This window comes from Podarcis raffonei, chromosome 2, assembly GCF_027172205.1.
Source record: "Podarcis raffonei isolate rPodRaf1 chromosome 2, rPodRaf1.pri, whole genome shotgun sequence".
Taxonomy (NCBI): domain Eukaryota; kingdom Metazoa; phylum Chordata; class Lepidosauria; order Squamata; family Lacertidae; genus Podarcis; species Podarcis raffonei.
The window spans coordinates 126177413-126197407 of record NC_070603.1 but is presented as its reverse complement, the minus strand read 5'-3'; the positions used below and the strand labels follow the sequence as shown (position 1 = coordinate 126197407).

General features: G+C 48.1%; 1 protein-coding gene across 2 annotated transcripts in view; it reads right to left on the bottom strand.

The window, feature by feature from the left end:
• LOC128409533 (zinc finger protein ZFP2-like) overlaps positions 1-16265 on the bottom strand; it is a 34134-nt gene extending 17869 nt beyond the window's left edge. The window contains exons 1-2 of one of the 2 annotated variants that reach the window (XM_053380079.1): positions 15740-16265; positions 15460-15541 (exon numbers count right to left, since the gene is read on the bottom strand). In XM_053380079.1, the coding sequence (XP_053236054.1) occupies positions 15460-15541; positions 15740-16141 (484 nt within the window). In that variant the 5' untranslated portion in view covers positions 16142-16265. Of the gene's footprint in view, positions 1-1991; positions 2015-15459; positions 15542-15739 lie in introns of those variants that run through there. The other variant, XM_053380081.1, reaches the window with a different exon arrangement.
• Positions 16266-19995: the final 3730 nt, after the last annotated feature.

The window sequence follows — 19995 nt, the reverse complement described above, 5'->3', positions numbered from 1 at the left end:
ACTCCTCTATTGAAATATTCCAAAAACAAAGGAAAGATACAACACACACACACAGCCGCCACCCACTCTGCATTTGCAAAGCAGGATCAGGCCACTTTTAAAAGTCCTGACTTTCTGCAAAGAATAATGGGAACTGCAGTTTGTTCAGAATGTGGAGAGTTTTGGCATGAGACCCCCCCACCCCTTCCAGCCTCAAGTCTACAATTCCCAGAGTGTTTTACGCATCCACCCTTCTTGCCACCCCCACCCCTGCTGCGGAGGACCTAAAGGTCCACAAATGACAACACTTTGGAGGTCCCAGGTCGCAAGGTGGTTCGACTGGCCTCAACTAGGGCCAGGGCCTTTTCAGCACTGGCCCCAACGTGGTGGAACGCTCTGTCCCAAGAGACCAGAGAGCTGCAGGACTTGACATCCTTCCGCCTGCAAGACAGAGCTGTTCCGCCTGGCTTTTGGTCTGGACTCATTCTGACCCTGATGTTTCCCTCCCCTTATGGTTCTGATCTATGGGCTACTTTTAAAACAAGGCTGCATTTTATTTTAAATTGGGTTCGCCCCCCCCATTTTGCAATCACTATTCTAGCAGCTATACTTGCAAATAGAAAACCCCCCCCCCCCAAGGTATCTCTTCATCTATCAATCCAAGGAGATATATCTCTGGTTTCTTTGTTATTGATATTTTCAACCTCTTCTTTAGTTCTTCATGTACTACTATCCAAAATTTCTTAATTTCCTCACAGTGGAGGTCCATTCTTAACCTGAAACTGTTATTAGCCTGAGGTACCACTTTAGCTAATGGGGCCTCCTGCTGCCGTCGCGCGATTTCTGTTCTCATCCTGAAGCAAAGTTCTTAACCCGAGGTACTATTTCTGGGTTAGCAGAGTCCGTAACCTGAGCTACCACTGTAATTTTATTGGCATTAGTTGTCCTGAGCCCGGCTCTGGCCGGGGAGGGTGGGGTATAAATAAAAATTATTATTATTATTATTATTTAAAAAACAGAGAGAGAGAGAGAGAGAGTAAAGTTTCTTATATGCAGAATTTTGCCAAAGTTAATCATTCTAGATTAAGGCACACACACACTTTACACACCCACCCACATGGGTGGGGTATAAATAAATTATTATATTATTATAAATAAAATATTATAATTATAATTATTATTATAAATTATTTTAATTATTTTAATTATTGCCAGGGAACTGGGAATTGCAGCTCGGGCAGAGAGTCTGGAGGGGAGGGTCTCTCTCCCCCCCCACTCTCTGCACTGGGGAGGGGCTGCTCCCCCCCGCGCCTGATTTCTCTTCTCTGCCAGAAAAACTGCCACGTAATGGGGTTTTTTTGCAGTTCCTGGAGGCCTCTCCTGCCTCCATGGCGAGACCTGGGGCGGAAGCGGAGCAAGAGAAGCAGCATGGCGGCGGCGGGGGGGGGGGGGGCGCACAGGGTTGGACCTCCTTCCTTCGGGCCTGCAAGACAGAGCTAGTCCGCCTGGCCTTTAATTCGAATTCAGCCTGGTCTTTTATTTCCCTCCCCTCCCCGGCTCTGGGATCCCACAGCTAATTCTCCCCCGGCCTCCTCGCTCTGGGGGTCATCTAATTTCCATTTTTATCGTTCTTCATGCTTTTTATACTGCATTTCATGCTGCTTTTATAATTAATAATAACAATAAATTTCATTTCTACCCCGCCCTCCCCAGCCAAGGCGGCGAACAACCAATAATAAACTTAAAAAGAAGATTAAAATACAACATTAAAACGCAGTGTTTTAAATTGGTTGTTTGCCGCCCCCCAGCCCGGTTTTTGAACCAGGAAGGGCGGGGTATAAATAATTTTTTATTATTATTATCCGCAGCCTCCCCCCGCCCCCTCCCTCCCCCAGGGGGCAGAGCCCTGGCCCCCTCGCCCCCCCCCGATATGGGCCCCCCTGCAGGATGTGACCAGCCCCCCCGCCCCTCCCCTGCACCCCGCCCCCCCTTCTCCCCATGGCGAGACTCACCCCGAGAGAGGGAGACCAAGCAGAAGGGGGCTGGCGAGGGAGGGGCCTGGGCCAGGGAGGACCTGCCCCCCCACGACGCCACTTCCGGTCCTCTCTAGGAATCCGGCTCTGCTCCTTTTAACCCTTGGCGAGCCGAGTGGAACCTCCTCCTCCGAGGCAGGAGCCCGGGAGAAGCCCCCCCCCCAGAGATGCCTCATTTGGGAGACCCCCCCCAAGAAGCAGGGGACCCCTCACTAGAAGCAGAGCATGGGAGAGTCTGGAAGGGAGCCCGAGGGTCATCCAGTCCACCCCTGCCAGGCAGGAATCTCAGCTCAAGCATCCCTGACCGAGGGACCCCCAACCTTTGCAGAAACCCCCTCCCCCCTCCGCCTGCTGCTTTCTCCCCCCCATGGCAGTTAGAGGACTCCCCAAAAATCCCAAGTCCCCCCCAAGAGATGCTTCATTTGGGAGACCCCCTTGAGCCCCCACCCCCAAGAAGCAGGGGAGTCTGGAAGGGAGCCCGAGGGGCGTCTAATTTCTAGACCAGGCTTTCTCAAACTCCCGCTGCTGCTGCTGCTCCTGCTGGGTAGGTCGAGGCAGGACACCTGGGTCCCTCGCAGGGCGCGGGAGGAGGAGAGCTCTGGGCCGGACGCCTGGGTCCTCTCCGAGGGGGGGTCCCCCTGGTAGCATTTCCTGTCCTTGCAATGCTGGGGGGAGGCAGAAACTCAGCAGGTGCAGCTTCTTCCCTTGCTGGGGGGGGGGAACATCTCAGGGATTATGGTGGGCTCACTCACCCTTCCCCTTAGGCCTCACTTCCCCGGGTCCTAAATGCCATTGGAACTGAGTAGATTGAGGAACACCCCCCCCCCAGAGATCCTTCATTTGGGACACCCCCCCCCAAGAAGCAGGGGACCCCTCACTAGAAGCAGAGCATGGGAGCGGCTGGAAGGGAGCCCGAGGGTCATCCAGTCCACCCCGTGCCAGGCAGGAATCTCAGCTCAAGCATCCCTGACCGAGGGACCCCCACCCTCGGCAGAAACCTTCCTCCTCCCCCCTCTGCCTGCCGGTTTCTTCCCCCCATGGCAGCTAGACGACTCCCCAAAAATCCCCCCCCCGCCAGCCTCGAACTAAGGCCAGGACAAGGAGCCGGACCGCTCTGCTTCAGCTTTTACACAAGCACCAGGCATGCAGAGAGGCTCAGAAAAGCAGCCTGTAAAATTATAGCAATAAGGAGATACCGTGCATTGTACTGTTTCCTCTGATGGGGCGATGCTTCATTTGGGAGACCCCCCCCCTGAGCTGCCCCCTCCCCAGACCAGAAGCAGGAGGAGGAGCAGCCGGGAGGGGAGAAGAAGCCAGAAGAAGGAGCTGGGGATGTTGAGCCTGGGAAAGAAAAGACAAAAAGGCGATCCAATAGCAAGTGTTATAAGAATTTTAAGGCCATATATATATAATAAATGTTTATAAATGTGTGATATTATACACACACACACACACACACACACACAGATCAGCACAGGAAGACCAACCTGAAACCATTTTGATTCCCAAACTGATCAAATGTTTTCCCTGCAAGGAGGGAGGGGGTGTCAGGGAGCGTCCCCATTGTCTCAGGAATTGAGTAATCAGCATTTTAATGGGTGACAGACTATCAGGAAAGGCAATCAGATAACCTGGCAAACAGGAAAAACATTCAAATTTCTGTTGTAGACTGCTTTTTCTGTGATGTAGGTATGATGTATCTGGTGGTGGTCTTGGGTTATACCACTTCTGTGATGTATGTATGATGTATGGAGGGGTGGTCTTCAGCTCCATGGCAGGGAATTTAAAATGTCTATATAAGGCCTTGTGCACCATTGTTCTGGGTTCCTCCTTCCTCCTGCGTGTGGTGAGTGAGGACCCTGTTGCAATAAAGATCAGGCTTACTAGCTGCTTTGCTTCTCAATATTCTCAGCTTTGCCTCTGTTATTTTCTCCTACCAATAGGGAACCTACATAAGGTCTCTATATGGGCTCTTGGGTACTCCATAAGGGGAAAAGGGCAATTTTTGTTTACAACAAATGTACCAATGTCTGGAGCAACACAGGAACACCTTCCTGAAACCATTTTGACTCCCTGAAACCATTTTGACTCCCAAACTGACCAAATGTTTTCCCTGCAAGGAGGGAGGGGGTGAGGGAACTTTCCCATTGTCTCAGGAAGTGGGTAATCACCAGGCAATCAGATAAGGTGTTATCAGAAAAACCTGTCAGACAGGAAAAACAACAGCACTCAAATTTCTGTTGTAGACCGCCTTTTCTGTGATGTAGGTATGATGTATCTGCGGGGGGTGGTCTTAGGTTACACCCCTTCTGTGATGTATGTATGATGCATGGAGGGGTGGTCTTGAGCGCCAGAGCAGGGAATTTAAAATGTCTATATAACGGCAGGCATTACAAAAGACTGGCCAGGCTCCCCAGGGTATCCCATCAAGTGACCATTCACAGGTAACTTGCCAGACAGGAGATAAACAACGCACTCAAATTTCTGTTGTAGACCGCCTTTTCTGTGATGTAGGTATGATGTTTGTGGGTGGTGGTCTTGAACTCCAGGGCAGGGAATTTAAAATGTCTATATAAGGGCGGACACGCCTTTGTTCTGGGTCCTCCTCCTTTCCTGCGTGTGAGGGGGGCGTTTCAATATTCTCTGGTTGGCGTCTGTTATTTTCTCTGACCAATAGGGAACCCACTTAAGGACTATATGGGCTCTTGGGTACCCCATAAGGGAAGAAGGGCATATTTTGTTTACAACACCATCTTCCAATATCTCAAGGGTTTGTTTTCGCCTGCTCTGGAGGGGAGGACTCCAACCAAGAAACGGGACTTTGAAATGGCTTCAGGAAGAACTTTCTCACATTGAGAACTGTTTGACAGTGGAACAGTCTCCCTTGGGAAGCTGTGGGCTCTCCTTGCTTGGAGGGTTTTAAGCAGAGCTTGGATGGACATCTGTCCTGAATGCTTTAGCTGAGATTCCTGCATTGAAGGGGTTGGACTAGCTGGCCCTCAGGGGCCCCTTATAAATACATACTTTCAAGTACTCGGATCCCAGTTAATCCACTAGTACTAACCGGGCCCAGAATCGCTGCTCATGTTTCGTTGTATACTCAGGGTCAGTTTTTAAACTGGAAGGGCACCCAGTTATATGTTGAATTTTGTTTTATTAGTACGGTCACAGACCAATTCCGGCTCACTTACAATATCAGGAAAATCATAAAACACACAACAGGAATACATTGAATTGCAATTGAGTATAACAGACAATACAGATATAGCGGCAGTTAAAAATATATATTAAATCTTGATCACTAAAATATAACCTAAAATTATCATTTAAAACCTTAATCCTTTTGGTAGTATGGCTTGTTCCCTAAGTTTTATGGCAGTCGCATACAATTTGGCCACCCTGAGCGTGATCTCAGAGTCCTTGTCCTCTACCAGGAGTTTTAGACATTGAAGTTTGGATCCATTTGGAGATTTTTGCATAGCAGGGGTAACAAATAACGGAGCGTAGATCCCCGTAGAAATGGCAGCGTAAAAAGACATGAGAGACAGTTTCTACCTCCGTCCAGCCGCAGGGGCAGACTCGTTCCACGTATTATGGTTTACCCTCGAATCTGCCCTGCAATAAGGCAGATGGCAGCACACCCAGTTATAGAAAAAGTCCCAATTTGTTTGATAAGGTACACAGTTAAGACGGCAGAAAGCTCCTCTGAAAATAGTCCCCAAATCTTTCCTTTGTGGGAATGTCAATAGAGTTCCAAATATTAGCTCGTCTCAGCTGCCATGAGGATTCATCTTGACAGCATTAAGCCAGAGAGCCCTTTAATCTGTTTTTAACCTGTTGTTAGCTACCCACAATGGCTGGGGAAACCCAGTTGTATGGGTAGGGTGTAAATAATAAATTATTATTTTATTATTATTTCTGCCTCTCCCTTTGCTGGGGCCTGGCGCTGATCCTGCTTCTGACATCATACTTGATGTCACAATGTTAATGAGACACCAGGATTCAGACTCGGCCAAATCCACAGCAACACCAGTGGCCGGGGAAACCTCTGCAGCCAGGTTCTCAACAGCCTGGCACACCAACGTGTTGTTGTTGTTGACAGTTGTATACCGCCCTTTACCCATAGAACTCAGGGTGGTTCACAACATAAAAAATGTTGGAGATTAAGTAAAACAGAAATACTTGCTTTATACAGGGAATTGCTGCATTTTACAGGGGTGGGGGGGTGGGGGTGGCAGACCCAATAGAAAATGTAAGGAGCCATGTTAGGGATTGGTTACAATACCTTCAGTTCCATGAAATGTTTAAATTAGATAGAAAGCCTAGGAGTTATTTTGGACTCACAGCTGTCCATGGAGGCGCAGGTCAATTCTGTGTCCTGTGTCTACAAGCTCCACCTGGTACGAAGGATGAGACCCTCCCTGCCTGCAGACTGTCTCACCAGAGTGGTGCATGCTTTGGTTATCTCCTGCTTGGACTACTGCAACACACTCTATGTGGGGCTCCCTTTGAAGGTGACCCGGAAACTGCAACTAATCCAGAATGCGGCAGCTAGACTAGTGACTGGGAGCGGCCACCGGGACCACATAACACCAGTCCAGAGAGATCTGCATTGGCTCCCAGTACGTTTCCGAGCACGATTCAAAGTGTTGGTGCTGACCTTTAAAGCCCTAAATGGCCTCATCCCAGTATACCAGAAGGAGCGTCTCCACCCCCATCGTTCTACCCGGACACTGAGGTCCAGCTCCGAGGGCCTTCTGGCGGTTCCCTCCCTGCGAGAAGTGAGGTTACAGAGGACCAGACAGAAGGCCTTCTGGGTAGTGGCGCTTGCCCTGTGGAATATACCTCCCATCAGATGTCAAGGAATTAAACAGCTATCCCATTTTTAGAAGACATCTGAAGGCAGCCCTGTTTAGGGAAGTTCTTAATATTTAATGCTGTATTGTTTTTAACACTCGATTGGGAGCCGCCCAGAGTGGCTGAGGAAACTCAGCCAGATGGGCAGGGTATAAATAATACATATTATTATTATTATTATTATTATTATTATTATTATTATTATTTGTCATGGATGCTTTAAGTTGATGTTCTTGAATTGCAGGGCATTGGACGAGATGGCTCTTGGGGTCCCTTGCAACTCTCAGTTCCATGCTTCTATGCAAGAGCTCCTTATTTCACCCCACATTTTGGCTGGGTTGCGAAGGAGTCCCTATCGCAAGATCTCCGCACATAAAAAGGCTCCACAAAAAGACATGGTGTTGGTGGGATTTAATAATAATATTGACACGCCGCTCGATGGTAAGAAAACATCTCAGTGGTTTACTAGAAATGTTAAAATTGTAAATTAAAAATAAATTCCACAGCAAAATAAAAATAAAAACAGCCAACATGTTAAAATGAGCAGCGTTGAGATTAAAATACATCTACATCTTTGTGTCTGGAAAGTCTTGCTTGTTTGCAGTGGTCCTTTAAATAAAATACAAATTTACTCCATTCTTTAGAAAATACTTGATCTTCCTGGTTTCGGATCTTTCTCGTCAGTTTCGCCATCTCCACATACCCCAGTTAAAGAGTTAAAATCTTATTATATTTATGGTTATATAACAGATGGATAATGGTAAAAGATGCAGCAAATTTAATCTTAAACATGGAACCTATGGGTCCGAAGGTTCAACAGAACCTAGTATTTCAATGTTTGAAATGGTTATGTTAAATGTATAAAATTATGAAAAAACCAATAAAGAAATTACAAAAAAATGAAAGTTTTGCTTGAACAAATACAGCTTAAGGAGGCACCAAAAAGAGAACAGCAAGGTTCCTGCTTGATGTCAAGAGGCAGAGAGGAATTTCCGTGAAGAAAGGATCTTCTTATGACAAGAACTCCAACTCACTCCTCAGGAGTCTTGGGAGGGCTCCAAACTCAGAATATGTAAGCAGAACCTTCAAAGCATGGAGAAGGTGCACCTCCACAGGCACATACCTCCACATGTGGTGGGAGTGCCCCTATTCTGGACAACAACCATGCGAGAAATAAGTAAAATAACCAAGCAAGTATTAGAAATCACCCAGAAATGGCCCTACTAAACATCTTCCAAGACAATAATGGCTACTTACACCACAAAGAACTCATAACCCACCTACTTTCAGCAGCCAGAAACACCATAGCCAGACACTGGAGAGACCTGTCAGGAGTAAGCATGGACCAATGGTACCAAATAGTATGGGAAACAGCCCTACTAGAAAAATTAACCAATAAACTGAAACTGACACAAGGACAAACAGAAGAAGACGCCTTTACCCCGGTATGGCTCCCCTTTATCACACACAGTCCAACAAGACAATGACAAATATCCACCAACAGCATACAAATCAATATGGCTAACCTGATCCAAAACACCCACCCACCCCAATCACACATGAAAACAAAGACCACCACAGCCAACCCCAAATGAACAACCCCACCCTAGGCCAACCCCAACCTCTCTCACCACCAAAGAAACACAAGTGAACAGCAAAGAACCTGCACAAGCAACGCTGAGACCAAACCCAACATATAGTAAGTAAAATAGAAACATCGCCACCCCACCCCACCTCTTTCCCCCTTTTCTTCCTAATATCTCAACAAATGAAACCGATTTGTCAAAATGTTAAATGGGGGGAGGAATACGCGAGAGACATTGCAAACACTTTTGTAAATCAATAAAATCTTTAATACAGTGGTGCCCCGCAAGATGAAAAGAATCCGTTCCGCGAGTCTCTTCGTCTTGCGGTTTCTTCGTCTTGCGAAGCAAGCCCATTAGCGGATTAGCGGGCTTAGCGGATCAGCTGATAAGCGGCTTAGCGGATCAGCTGTTAAGCGGATCAGCTGATAAGCGGCTTAGCGGATCAGCTGTTTAGCGGCTTAGCGGATCAGCTGATAAGCGGCTTAGCGATCAGCTGTTAAGCGGCTTAGCGATCAGCTGTTTAGTGGCTTAGCGGATCAGCTGTTAAGCGGCTTAGCGGATCAGCTGTTTAGCGGCTTAGCGGATCAGCTGTTTAGCGGCTTAGCGGATCAGCTGATAAGCGGCTTAGCAGCTTGGGGAAAAAGGAAAATAACCCCGCAGGAACTCGCAAGACATTTTCGTCTTGCGAAGCAAGCCCATAGGAAATTCGTTTTGCGAAGCACCTCCAAAACGGAAAACCCTTTCGTCTAGCGGGTTTTCCGTCTTGCGAGGCATTCGTCTTGCGGGGCACCACTGAAATAATAATAATAATAATAATAATAATAATAATAATAATAATAGAACCTTCAAAGCATATTGTAACATGTTCTAATGTTACAATAGAGACCTTCACATTCAGTAATAGCTGGGGATGGATGGACTGCAGGTGATAGTTTGGTAGGCAGGATACGCATAGGCTAAAGTTATATAGACAAAACTTGCACGTTTCAAAATCTGGAGAAGACTTCTTGGGAGTGTTAGAACCCACAGTATGTGGTGAGCAAGGCCTTATGTGAAGAGAGCGGCAAGGCCTTGGGCAAGAGACCATGCAAACGTCCAGCACAGTTTCATAAACACCTCATCTATTGTGACAGACTCCCCCAATTAACACTGGGACAGAAGGAGAACAGGGTCACCTACTTGAGGAATATATGCGAGCCCCTGACAAAAATGTCCCTCTGGTCAAGATCTGGTGCTCTGTCCACATGGCGTGGGAAAAGGTGTCTGATGCTACCCCTGGAGTAAGCCGTGTTGTTCCATCTAAACCTCTTTCCATGCTGTTCCATTGCTGCCGTCCTCTTTCAATTATTGACAGAGGACGGCAGCAACGGAATTCTTGACTAAACCTTCTCGCAGAGGAAAGCGTGAAACTTGTGGCTTTTCTAAGAAGTGTCCTGTGAGTGTTCAGCAGACTCCAGGAAGAGCTTGAAGCTGACACCACCATCATCTTGGTTATGCTGAAGGTGACTGGTGGTCAGGAGCACCACAAATTTGCAAATGGTGGCTCTCGAGGTGGAAGTACGTGAATTGCTTCTCAATCAGATGTTAAGTGTGCATTCAATGGTCTTGAGAGGCACGGTCAACTTCTTTGCTGGGTGGCCGAAGACCAAGAACGCCGTTGCAAGCCTCACTTGCATGATAATTAAAGTTTCCTAAAGACAACCGTTGCTATGGCTTCACCTTGTGGTGAGTTCTTTGATGGGCAGTGAGATGGGCACTCTGACTGAAGGTCTTTCCGCATTCCAGGCACTGATATGGTTTCCTCCCTGAATGAATTCTCCGATGGACCAAGAGATGGGCGCTCTGACTGAAGCTCTTTCCACAGTCCAGGCACTGATAGGGCTTCTCACCTGTATGAATTCTCTGATGAGAAGTAAGACTTTTCTTCCAGGTAAAACTCCTTCCGCACTCTAAGCATCGATGAGGTTTCTCCCCGCTGTGAGTTTTTTGATGGGCCGTTAAATTGACTCTCTTACTGAAGCTCTTCCCACATTCCAAGCACTTAAAGGGTTTCTCCCCTGTATGAATTCTTTGATGAGAGGTGAGATTTTCCTTCCAGGTGAAGCTCCTTCCGCACTCTAAGCATTGGTGCAGTTTCTCGCCACTGTGAATTCTCTGGTGGGTCATGAGATTAGCCCTTTTACTGTAGCTCTTTCCACAATCCAAGCACTTGTGTGGTTTCTCCCCGGTATGAATTCTTTGATGGGAAATGAAACTTTTCTTCCAGGTGAAGCTCTTTCCGCACTCCAAGCAATGATAGGATTTCTCACCTGTATGAATTATTTGATGGGAAATGAGATCTTTTTTCCTAATGAAGCTCTTTCCACACACTTGGCACTGAAATGGTTTCTCCCCACAGTGGATTCTCTGATGTTGACGGAAGTTTGTGCCTGCATGGAAGCTCTTTCCACATTCCAAGCACTGGTAAGGTTTTTCCCCACTGTGGATTCTCTTATGAGAAGTGAGACTTTCCTTCCGAGTGAAGCTCTTTCCACACTCCAAACATTTATAGGGTTTCTCACCTGTATGACTTCTCTGATGGCAAGTGAGACTTTCGTTCCGAGTGAAGCTCTTTCCGCATTCCAAGCACTGATACGGTTTCTCTCCTGTGTGAATTCGATGATGGGAAGTGAGATGGGCCCTCTGACTGAAACACGTTCCACACTCCAAGCACTGATACGGTTTCTTCCCAATGGGATTTATTTGATGAGAAGTGAAATCGGAGCTCTGACTGGAGCTCTCTTCACACTCCAAATATCGATAAGGCTTCTCCTCTGTGTGGATTTCTCCTTCGTTCTTCATTTCTAATTCATCATTACCTACAAACAAGGAAAGAAGCCAATTAGAGCCTCAGGAAGAGATGGAGTCTGTAATTCTAGGTAAAGGTAAAGGGACCCCTGACCATTAGGTCCAGTTGTGGCCGACTCTGGGGTTGCGGCGCTCATCTCGCTTTATTGGCCGAGAGAGCTGTCGCGCAGCTTCTGGGTCATGTGGCCAGCATGACTAAGCTGCTTCTGGCGAACCAGAGCAGCGCACGGAAACGCCGTTTACCTTCCCGCCAGAGCGGTACCTATTTATCTACTTGCACTTTGAGGTGCTTTCGAACTGCTAGGTGGGCAGGAGCAGGGACCAAGCAACGGAAGCTCACCCCGTCACGGGGATTTGAACCGCCAACCTTCTGATCAGCAAGTCCTAGGCTCTGTGGTTTAACCCACAGCGTCACCCGCATCCCTTCTGTAATTCTAGAACAATGCTAATGAATGCTTGTGAAAGAGAATGATCTGAAGAGAGTTAGATGTGAGATCTTACTGCAGAGTTCACTGCCTTTGTTGACTGGTATTAACTTACATACTTATGGGAATCTGAGATTCAAAAAGCCTGTCCCTTTTCTGGGATGGATTTTGTTTGGCCCATTCATGCAATCCAGTCCATCTCCAAGGTCAGTCATCTCTTTTGAAAATGGACAGAAGCAAAAACAAAAAACAAAACACCTGACAGAAGCTACCTCAGTCTCCCCAACCACTCTAAATCCTACATTTAAAACGGCACGGTGAGTTCAGACAAGGCTGATCGTGGTTGAAAAAGCCGTAACTGGAGGAACAATAGTCGCAGATGAAACAGACAATAGCTTTCCATGGGGGTGTGAGAATTCAAGGTGCTGTAGGTTGTCCTGTTGAGCTCCATCAAAATTTTGGTGTTTAATACCTGAAGGAGCATCTCCACCCCCATCGTCCAGCCCAGACACTGAGGTCCAGCACTGAGGGCCTTCTGGCGGTTCCCTCATTGCGAGAAGTGAGGCTACAGGGAACCAGACAGAGGGCCTTCTCGATAGTGGCACCCGCCCTGTGGAACGCCCTCCCATCAGATGTCAAAGAGATAAATAATTACCTGTCATTCAGAAAACATCTTAAGGCAGCCCTGTTCAGGGAAGTTTTTAATATGTAACGCTGTATTGTTTTTAACACTTGATTGGGAGCCGCCCAGAGTGGCTGGGGAAACTCAGCCAGATGGGCGGGGTATAAATAATAAATCATTATTATTATTATTATTATTATTATTAATCAGATAGAGATACGCTTGGAATTTCAAAACAGATATTATGACCCAGCAGGGAGCCTTACCAAGGGAGTCCAGGATCCCACGATTCCCCTCTGTGACCTCCTTATGCAGAGCTCTCTGGTCAGGATCCAGCAACGCCCACTCCTCGTCCGTGAAACAAACGGTGACATCATCAAAGCACACCGGACCCTAAAAGAAAGAGGGAATTGTTGTGCATTTTATTGTGATTTTTTATTTATAGTGATTTTTTAACAAAGTAGTAGTAATAATAACAATAATTAATAACAATAATAGCAACAACTTATTATTTCTACCCCGCCCATCTGGTTGGGTTTCCCCAGCCACCCTGGGCAGCTTCCAGCAGAAGACTAAAATACAATAACCTATTAAACATTAAAAGCTTCCATGAACAGGGCTGCCTTCAGATGTCTCCTAAAAGTTTGGTAGTTATTTTTCTCTTTAACATCTGGTGGGAAGGCGTTCCACAGGGCAGGCGCCACTACTGGGAAGGCCCTCTGCCTGGTTTCCTGTAACTTGGCTTCTCACAGTGAGGGAACTGCCAGAAGCCCCTCGGAGCTGGACCTCAGTGTCCAGGCAGAACGATGGGGGTGAAGACGCTCCTTCAGGTATACTGGACCGAGGCCGTTTAGGCCTCTAAAGGTCAGCACCAACACTTTGAATTGTGCCCGGAAACATACTGGGAGCCAATGTAGGTCTCGGTGGCCACTCCAAGTCACCAGTCTAGCTGCCGCATTCTGGATTTGTTGTAGTTTCCGGGTCACCTTCTAAGGTAGCCCCACAGAAAACGCATGGCAGTAGTCCAAGCGGGAGAGAACCAGGGCATGCACCACTCTGGCCAGACAGTCTGCAGGCAGGGAGGGTCTCATCCTGCGTACCAGATGGAGCTGGTAGACAGCTGCCCTGGACACAGAATTAGCCTGCGCCTCTATGGACAGCTGTGAGTCCAGAATGACTCCCAGGCTGCGCACCTGGTCTTTCAGGGGCACAGTTACCCCATTCAGGACCAGGGAATCCTCCACACCTGCCCGCCTCCTGTCCCCCAAAAACAGTACTTCTGTCTTGTCAGGATTCAACCTCAATCTGTTAGCCGCCATCCAACCTCCAACCGCCTCCAGACCCTCACACAGGACCTTCACTGCCTTCACTGGTTCTGAATTCAAAATAAATTCTCTTCCACATTCCCCTTCTTACTTTGACAGCAAACATTAATTTACCATTAATTGCTATATCCCACACTTCTTTATACCATTCATCTATTTGAAATCCACCTTGTTTCTTTCCATTTCCTAGCTATGATAATTCTTGCAACAAATTTGTGATTAAGTCCTTCATAGCTTGCATACATTTAACCTTATAGTAGATTTATTTAACCTTATCGTAGATTTATAGCAATGGTATTTCTGGACTTTCATTCAGCCTTAACCCTGCCATTTCTCTTATCTCCTTCAACACCCTTTGCTAAACATTTTGTACAAATTTACAGCCCCACCACATCTGAATATATGTCCCAGTTTCCTGACATCCCCTCCAACATAACACCAAATGTTTGTTGTCTATTTGATTTAGTCTTACTGCTGTTACTACCACCTCCATACTACCTTACAGTATAGTTATTTTCTTACAGATATCCTTTTCAGAGGATGTTTCTCCCATGTTTTCCCCAAGCTCTGACTATTTATCTGACCTGTTAACTCCTTTTCGCACACCCCTTTTAGTTGATCTTCATGATCTTCCGATTCTACCACTATTTTGTAAATTTCACTGGTTTCCCCTTTTATATTTTTCTTCATCTTTCCTTTTTTTATAATCACCTTTTTGAATTTTGTATATTCTCGACATTCCTTATTTTCCCTTACCAATTTCTTTGTCCATTCCTCCAACTGTATACAGTTAAACCAAGTTATTTTACTTCCTGTTAGAGCAGCCTTTCTCAACCTGTGGGTCCCCAGATGTTGTTGAACTACAACTCCCATCACCCCTAGCTAGCAAGGCCAGAGCTCAGGGATGATGGGAGTTGTAGTCCAACAACATCTGGGGACCCCCAGGTTGAGAACCGCTGTTCTAAGGGAAGGTAAAGGGACCCCTGACCGTTATGTCCAATCATGGCCGACTCTGGGGTTGCGGCGCTCATCTCGCTTTACTGGCCAAGGGAGCCGGCGCACAGCTTCCGGGTCATGTGGCCAGCATGAATAAGCCGCTTCTGGCGATCCAGAACAGCGCACGGAAACGCTGTTTATCTTCCCGCTGGAGTGGTACCTATTTATCTACTTGCACTTTGACGTGCTTTCGAACTGCTAGGTTGGCAGGAGCAGGGACTGAGCAACGGGAGCTCACCCCATCGCGGGGATTCGAACCGCCGACCTTCTGATCGGCAAACCCAAGAGGCTCAGTGGTTTAGGCCTTATACTGAGCACATAATGTCATTTGCCACCTTTTTTCAGGGCACCTTTGACAGAAAGCAGGAGGTGGAAGGAGTCACTCTTACCAGCCCCACCCCTCAACCTCTCTCCCCACAAGTCTCCTGCCCCCTACCTGATCTGCTTCCATAGCCGCTGCTTCCTCTTCAGCACCATGAAAAGACATATGAGGTCTTGCCGGCATCATCCTGTCACCTGCCAGAGACAAAGGGAAGTGGGAAGCTATGAATGCCTGCTTCTCTCTGAGGTTCAGGACTGCATCTCCAACTAAAGATGGACATTAAAAAAAGTCTTACGTGAGTGGTGCATGTGGATGTCTGTAAATATTTCATATTTTCTTTGTGTAAAAATATTTCCTCTGGGCTCTTGACCCCCTGTGACGCCCCCCAAAAGATGAAAATAACCCATGGATTATTTTGAACATCAACAGAATGTGACCAAAGAGAGAAATAACTCCTTCCTCCTTACCCGGTGGCTTCTCTCTGGTGTCCAACGGAGTCCTCTCTGCCTCACAGGAATCAATGTCCATTTCTGCTAACAGATTCTTTATCTGAAAGAGCAACAAGGATTCAAAAAAGGGAATGGGGAGAAGGATCAGAAAAAGAATGACAGAAGCAAAAACCTGACAGGTATCAGATCTCAATCCTTGGATGCATTCCAAAAAAAGGGGCTCTTTGTAGAGCATTTTGGGATCTTCTCCCTCCTGTTTGGAGCCTCTTGGGAGCATCCAGAGGAAAGTCTCTCTCACCTGCTCCCTCTCCTCTGCCTGACTCAGGAGGAAACCTTCGGCCAGGGCCACTGCCTGAGAACTGGTCTCTGCTCCACATTCCCTCACCCAGCTCTCCATCTCCGGTGGAAGGACAGCCAGGAACTGCTCCAAGATCACCAGGTCCACCATCTCAGCTTTCGTGTGCCTTTCTGGCTTCAGCCATTGATGGGCCAGGCAGTAGAGTCGGCTGCAAACCTCTCGGGGTCCTTCGGCCTCCTGGTAGCAGAACTGCCTGAACAGCTGGCTCTGCACATCTGAGCAGAGAGCGTCCTCCTCTCCCAGGATCCTTTGCATGGAGTTTTCCCAGAATCCCCCACTTCTCCCAGTTTGCATATCATGGTCTCTTCCCACTTCAGGACCAGCTGAGTCTTGCTCATCCATCTATGCTCTCAGGAAGCCTCCAAGAGATCAGAAGGAATCAGAAGGAATCTTCTGCCACGTTCTGTCTGTGTGAATCAGAGGTGCCAGCAAGTCCTACAAAGCAAATCCATAATTCTGTGATAAAACTGATGAACCGCTAAACAGGGGTGGCCAACTCCCAAGGGACTGTGATCTACACACTGTTAAAAACTGGCAGTGATTTACCCCCTTTTTTGTTGGGGCAAATTTGGGGCAAAAGAGGTTAACTGAGCATGTGTGGATAAGACTTACTAGGAATCAGGGCTGGACTGCCTGTTTCCTCCCTGCTTCGGTTTCATTTTGCAGCATAATAATAATAATAATTTTTTATTTATACCCCGCCCTTCCTGGTTCAGAAAACTGGGCTCAGGGTGGCTAACAACAAATTTAAAACACTTAATTGATGCAACAACAAAAAAAGCATAAAGTACAGTATAAAACATGAATAACAATAAATTCGGAATTCAAAAATCAGTTTAGGGGGGAAATCCATCCAATAAACAATAGATGATCACCAGGGCTAGCTGGCAGAATTAGTCCTACTTGGGCCAGCGAGGAGGCCAGGGGAGAATTAGCTGTGGGATCCCAGAGCGGGGAATCTTCATAAAAAGGGGAGGGGGAGGGAAGGAAAGGGAATAAAAGAACAGGCTAAGTTCAAATGGAAAGCCAGGCAGAATAGCTCTGTCTTACAGGCCCGAGGGCAGAAGGTTAAATCCTGCAAGGCCCTGGTCTCCTGGGACAGAGCATTCCACCAGGTTGGAGCCACCACTGAGAAGGCCCTGGCCCTGGTGGAGGATAGTCTGACTTCCTTAGGGCCCTCTAAACTATGGTTATTCAAAGACCTTAAGGTCCTCTGCGGGGCAGACCAGGAAGCTCCAAAGTGCTGCAGACAGATGAGTGGGGTGGGGTCCCCACTTCCTTGTTCTAAGGGCCAGATACTTACCTGTCTAGTCTCCCAAAAGTCAACTGGGCCAGAGGAAAGGTAATTTAACGTAAGTCAACATTCCCATTTCAACATTATGCTTAAGACCCTCTGCTCCTCGACTTGGAGGGGCCCCCCACGCATAAGTTGAACCTGCCCCCCCAGCGTCCTCCCTTGCAGACCTGGGACCCCCCTTCTCCCCCAAGCACCCCATGGCAGGAAACAGAAGAGGCTCACCGAGTTGCGCATCCTTGGCAGAGAAGACAAGGGGGGGGGGCTTCTGCTCTGAGGACCCCGCCCTTGTAGCTCCGCTCCCTTTAACCCTTGGCGAACCAAGGGCACCCGCTTTCTCTCTCTCTCCCTCCCGTCCAGGGGGAACCAGGTGAGACCCCCAGAGAGGTTTCTCCCCCCCCCCCGCCGGCGCTGTGAACTATTTGGCCAGAAAGAGGACCAGATCCTTTTTTCAACAGCTGTTAATTGTAGGATGGGGTTTCCTGCTCCTCGTTTTTTCTAGCCGAGGCGCAGAGCAGCTCGGAAGGGCAAGGGGTCCCCCCCCGCCCCAAATTCAGCATCTTTGAGTCTGGGTCTTCCTGCTTTAGATTGAGATAACGCGGAGAGAAGAGAGGGCAGAGCCGGCTGCACTCGGCACGCCAAGGGTTAAAAGGCACTGAGCTGCATTCCTAGAAAGGCCAGGAAATAAGGGGGGGAGGTCCTTCAGAGCAGAAGCCCCTCCCTCCTTCCTGCCAGGGGTGGGGCTGGGGGCTTTTTTTCTTTCTCCCCTGCTTGCTGCCTCAGTTTCCCTCCTGGCATCCTCTCTTGGGGTTCTTGGGGGAGAAGGGGGGCTGCTCAGCTTCTGTATGGGGGACCCCCAAATTAGGGAGTCCCCTCTTCATCTTTTGCCCTGTCGGGGAGGGAGGGGCACTGGGGGACAAGGGCTGCAGTGACCCCTGGACTCATCCCCCAAAAGGAGTCGTCCCTCAATCGGTCTTTCTGGTGCAGGGCATCGGAGTGGGGGGGCGCTTTGTTTCCCGGGAGGGGTTTGGGGGGCACAGGGCGGTTTAAGGTATAAAAGGGTCTGAGTTAAAGGCGGATCTACACGGATCCTCATGGATCCTCCACTTTTTAAAAAAGAACTCCCAACAAATCCAGTGTCAAATCACACCTGGAAGGCAAGCCTACAGACTGGACTATAAAAAACGTGGATCCAATACTTTGCTGAGCTGCAGCACCACAAAAACACGGATCCTCATGAATTCATATGATTTTTATATTGAAACAAAATAAAAACACCATGATACTCTACACCACATATTTGTCTGTAGGCAGAACCAAAAAAATCACACACCCACTGTTTCATGGTACCGCAATGGCGTAAAAACATGGTTAAAAACACAGATCCTCATGGATCCTCATGATTTTTGCACTAGATCAGCCCAAAGTCACCATCGGATCAAATATGGGCATAGCCTGTACCCCAAAAATCACGGATCCACAGCTTCCTGGCAACTCCGTGGCCCAAAAACGTGGTTTTGAAGCATGGATCCTCACGCTTTATGCATTGGGCCACCCCATACCCACTGTCAAATCACACATCATAGCCAGGGGCATATCCTGCACCACAAAAATCCTATGCAGCTTCAGGCAGGTGAAGTCACTAACATCCATGGAAAAATACACCTAAGGCGAATTCTGGGACTCCAGAATCCACAGATACCTGCGCAGTCTCCAGCTCAGGTGTGGGGAACCTCTGGCCCTCCAGATGTTGCTGAACTTCTGCTTGCTGGAGTTGGCAGGAGTTGCAGTCTAGCAAGAGCTGGGGGGCCAAAGTTCCCCACACCTCACCAGAGGAAAAGGATTCTGCATATGCTCAGGAGCACATTTGCCCTGTGGTCTTTGAAATGCTACATCCCCCTTGGAGGTCAAGGATTTCTGTGCATGCTCCAGGACACTCAGCCAAGGTGCCAGGATTTTGGTCAGCCCAAAGGTAGCTGCTGCACTCTTTAGACACAACGTCTGCTGAAATTGCTGATAAATTTGCACTGGCTTCCTCGCCCTTCGAGACTATCTGAGGTGGGGACTGCAACAGGCCTGTGGAAAGAAGCAGATATGTGCTCTTTGCAACTGGGTATATTTCCAAATGTGAATTCCGCAGAAAAACAACAGACTGTGAAGCATTCGTGTGCCCATGGCTCTGGAATTCATGTGCTCCCATGCCAGAGAGGTTTTTGATGGTTCCTTTCCCCACTAAGGCCAGACAGGTGCCCCACGCGTCTGCCTTTAAGGTTATAAAGGGACCCCTGACCATTAGGTCCAGTCATGGCTGACTCTGGGGTTGCGGCGCTCATCTTGTTTTATTGGCCGAGGGAGCCGGCGTACAGCTTCCGGGTCATGTGGCCAGCATGACTGAGCTACTTCTGGCGAACCAGAGCAGCGCATGGAAACGCCGTTTACCTTCCCACCGGAGCAGTACCTATTTATCTACTTGCACTTTGACGTGCTTTCAAACTGCTAGGTTGGCAGGAGCTGGGACCGAGCAACAGGAGCTCACCCCGTCGCGGGGATTCAAACCGCCAACGTTCTGATCAGCAAGTCCTAGGCTCTGTGGTTTAACCCACAGCGGCACCGGTTTAACCCACAGCGCCACCCGCGTCCCTTTAATGTTATGGCCCACCATTAAACTTGCATGCACCACAAAATGTGGCCCCCACATGGAAAGAGCAGGCTGCATATACCCTTTTCTCTCCTGATTTGAGTTCCACCTGAAAATTACGTGGCAGAAGTTACAAATGCTTGCAAATCCATGCCCCTGCTTAATTCACAGAGTGCAGACGGGTAGTGATATTATTAAGCCCCCCGCAGCAAACGTAGAAACAGAGAGCCCCCAAGCACCTTAGAAACAAAAGGACTTATCGTG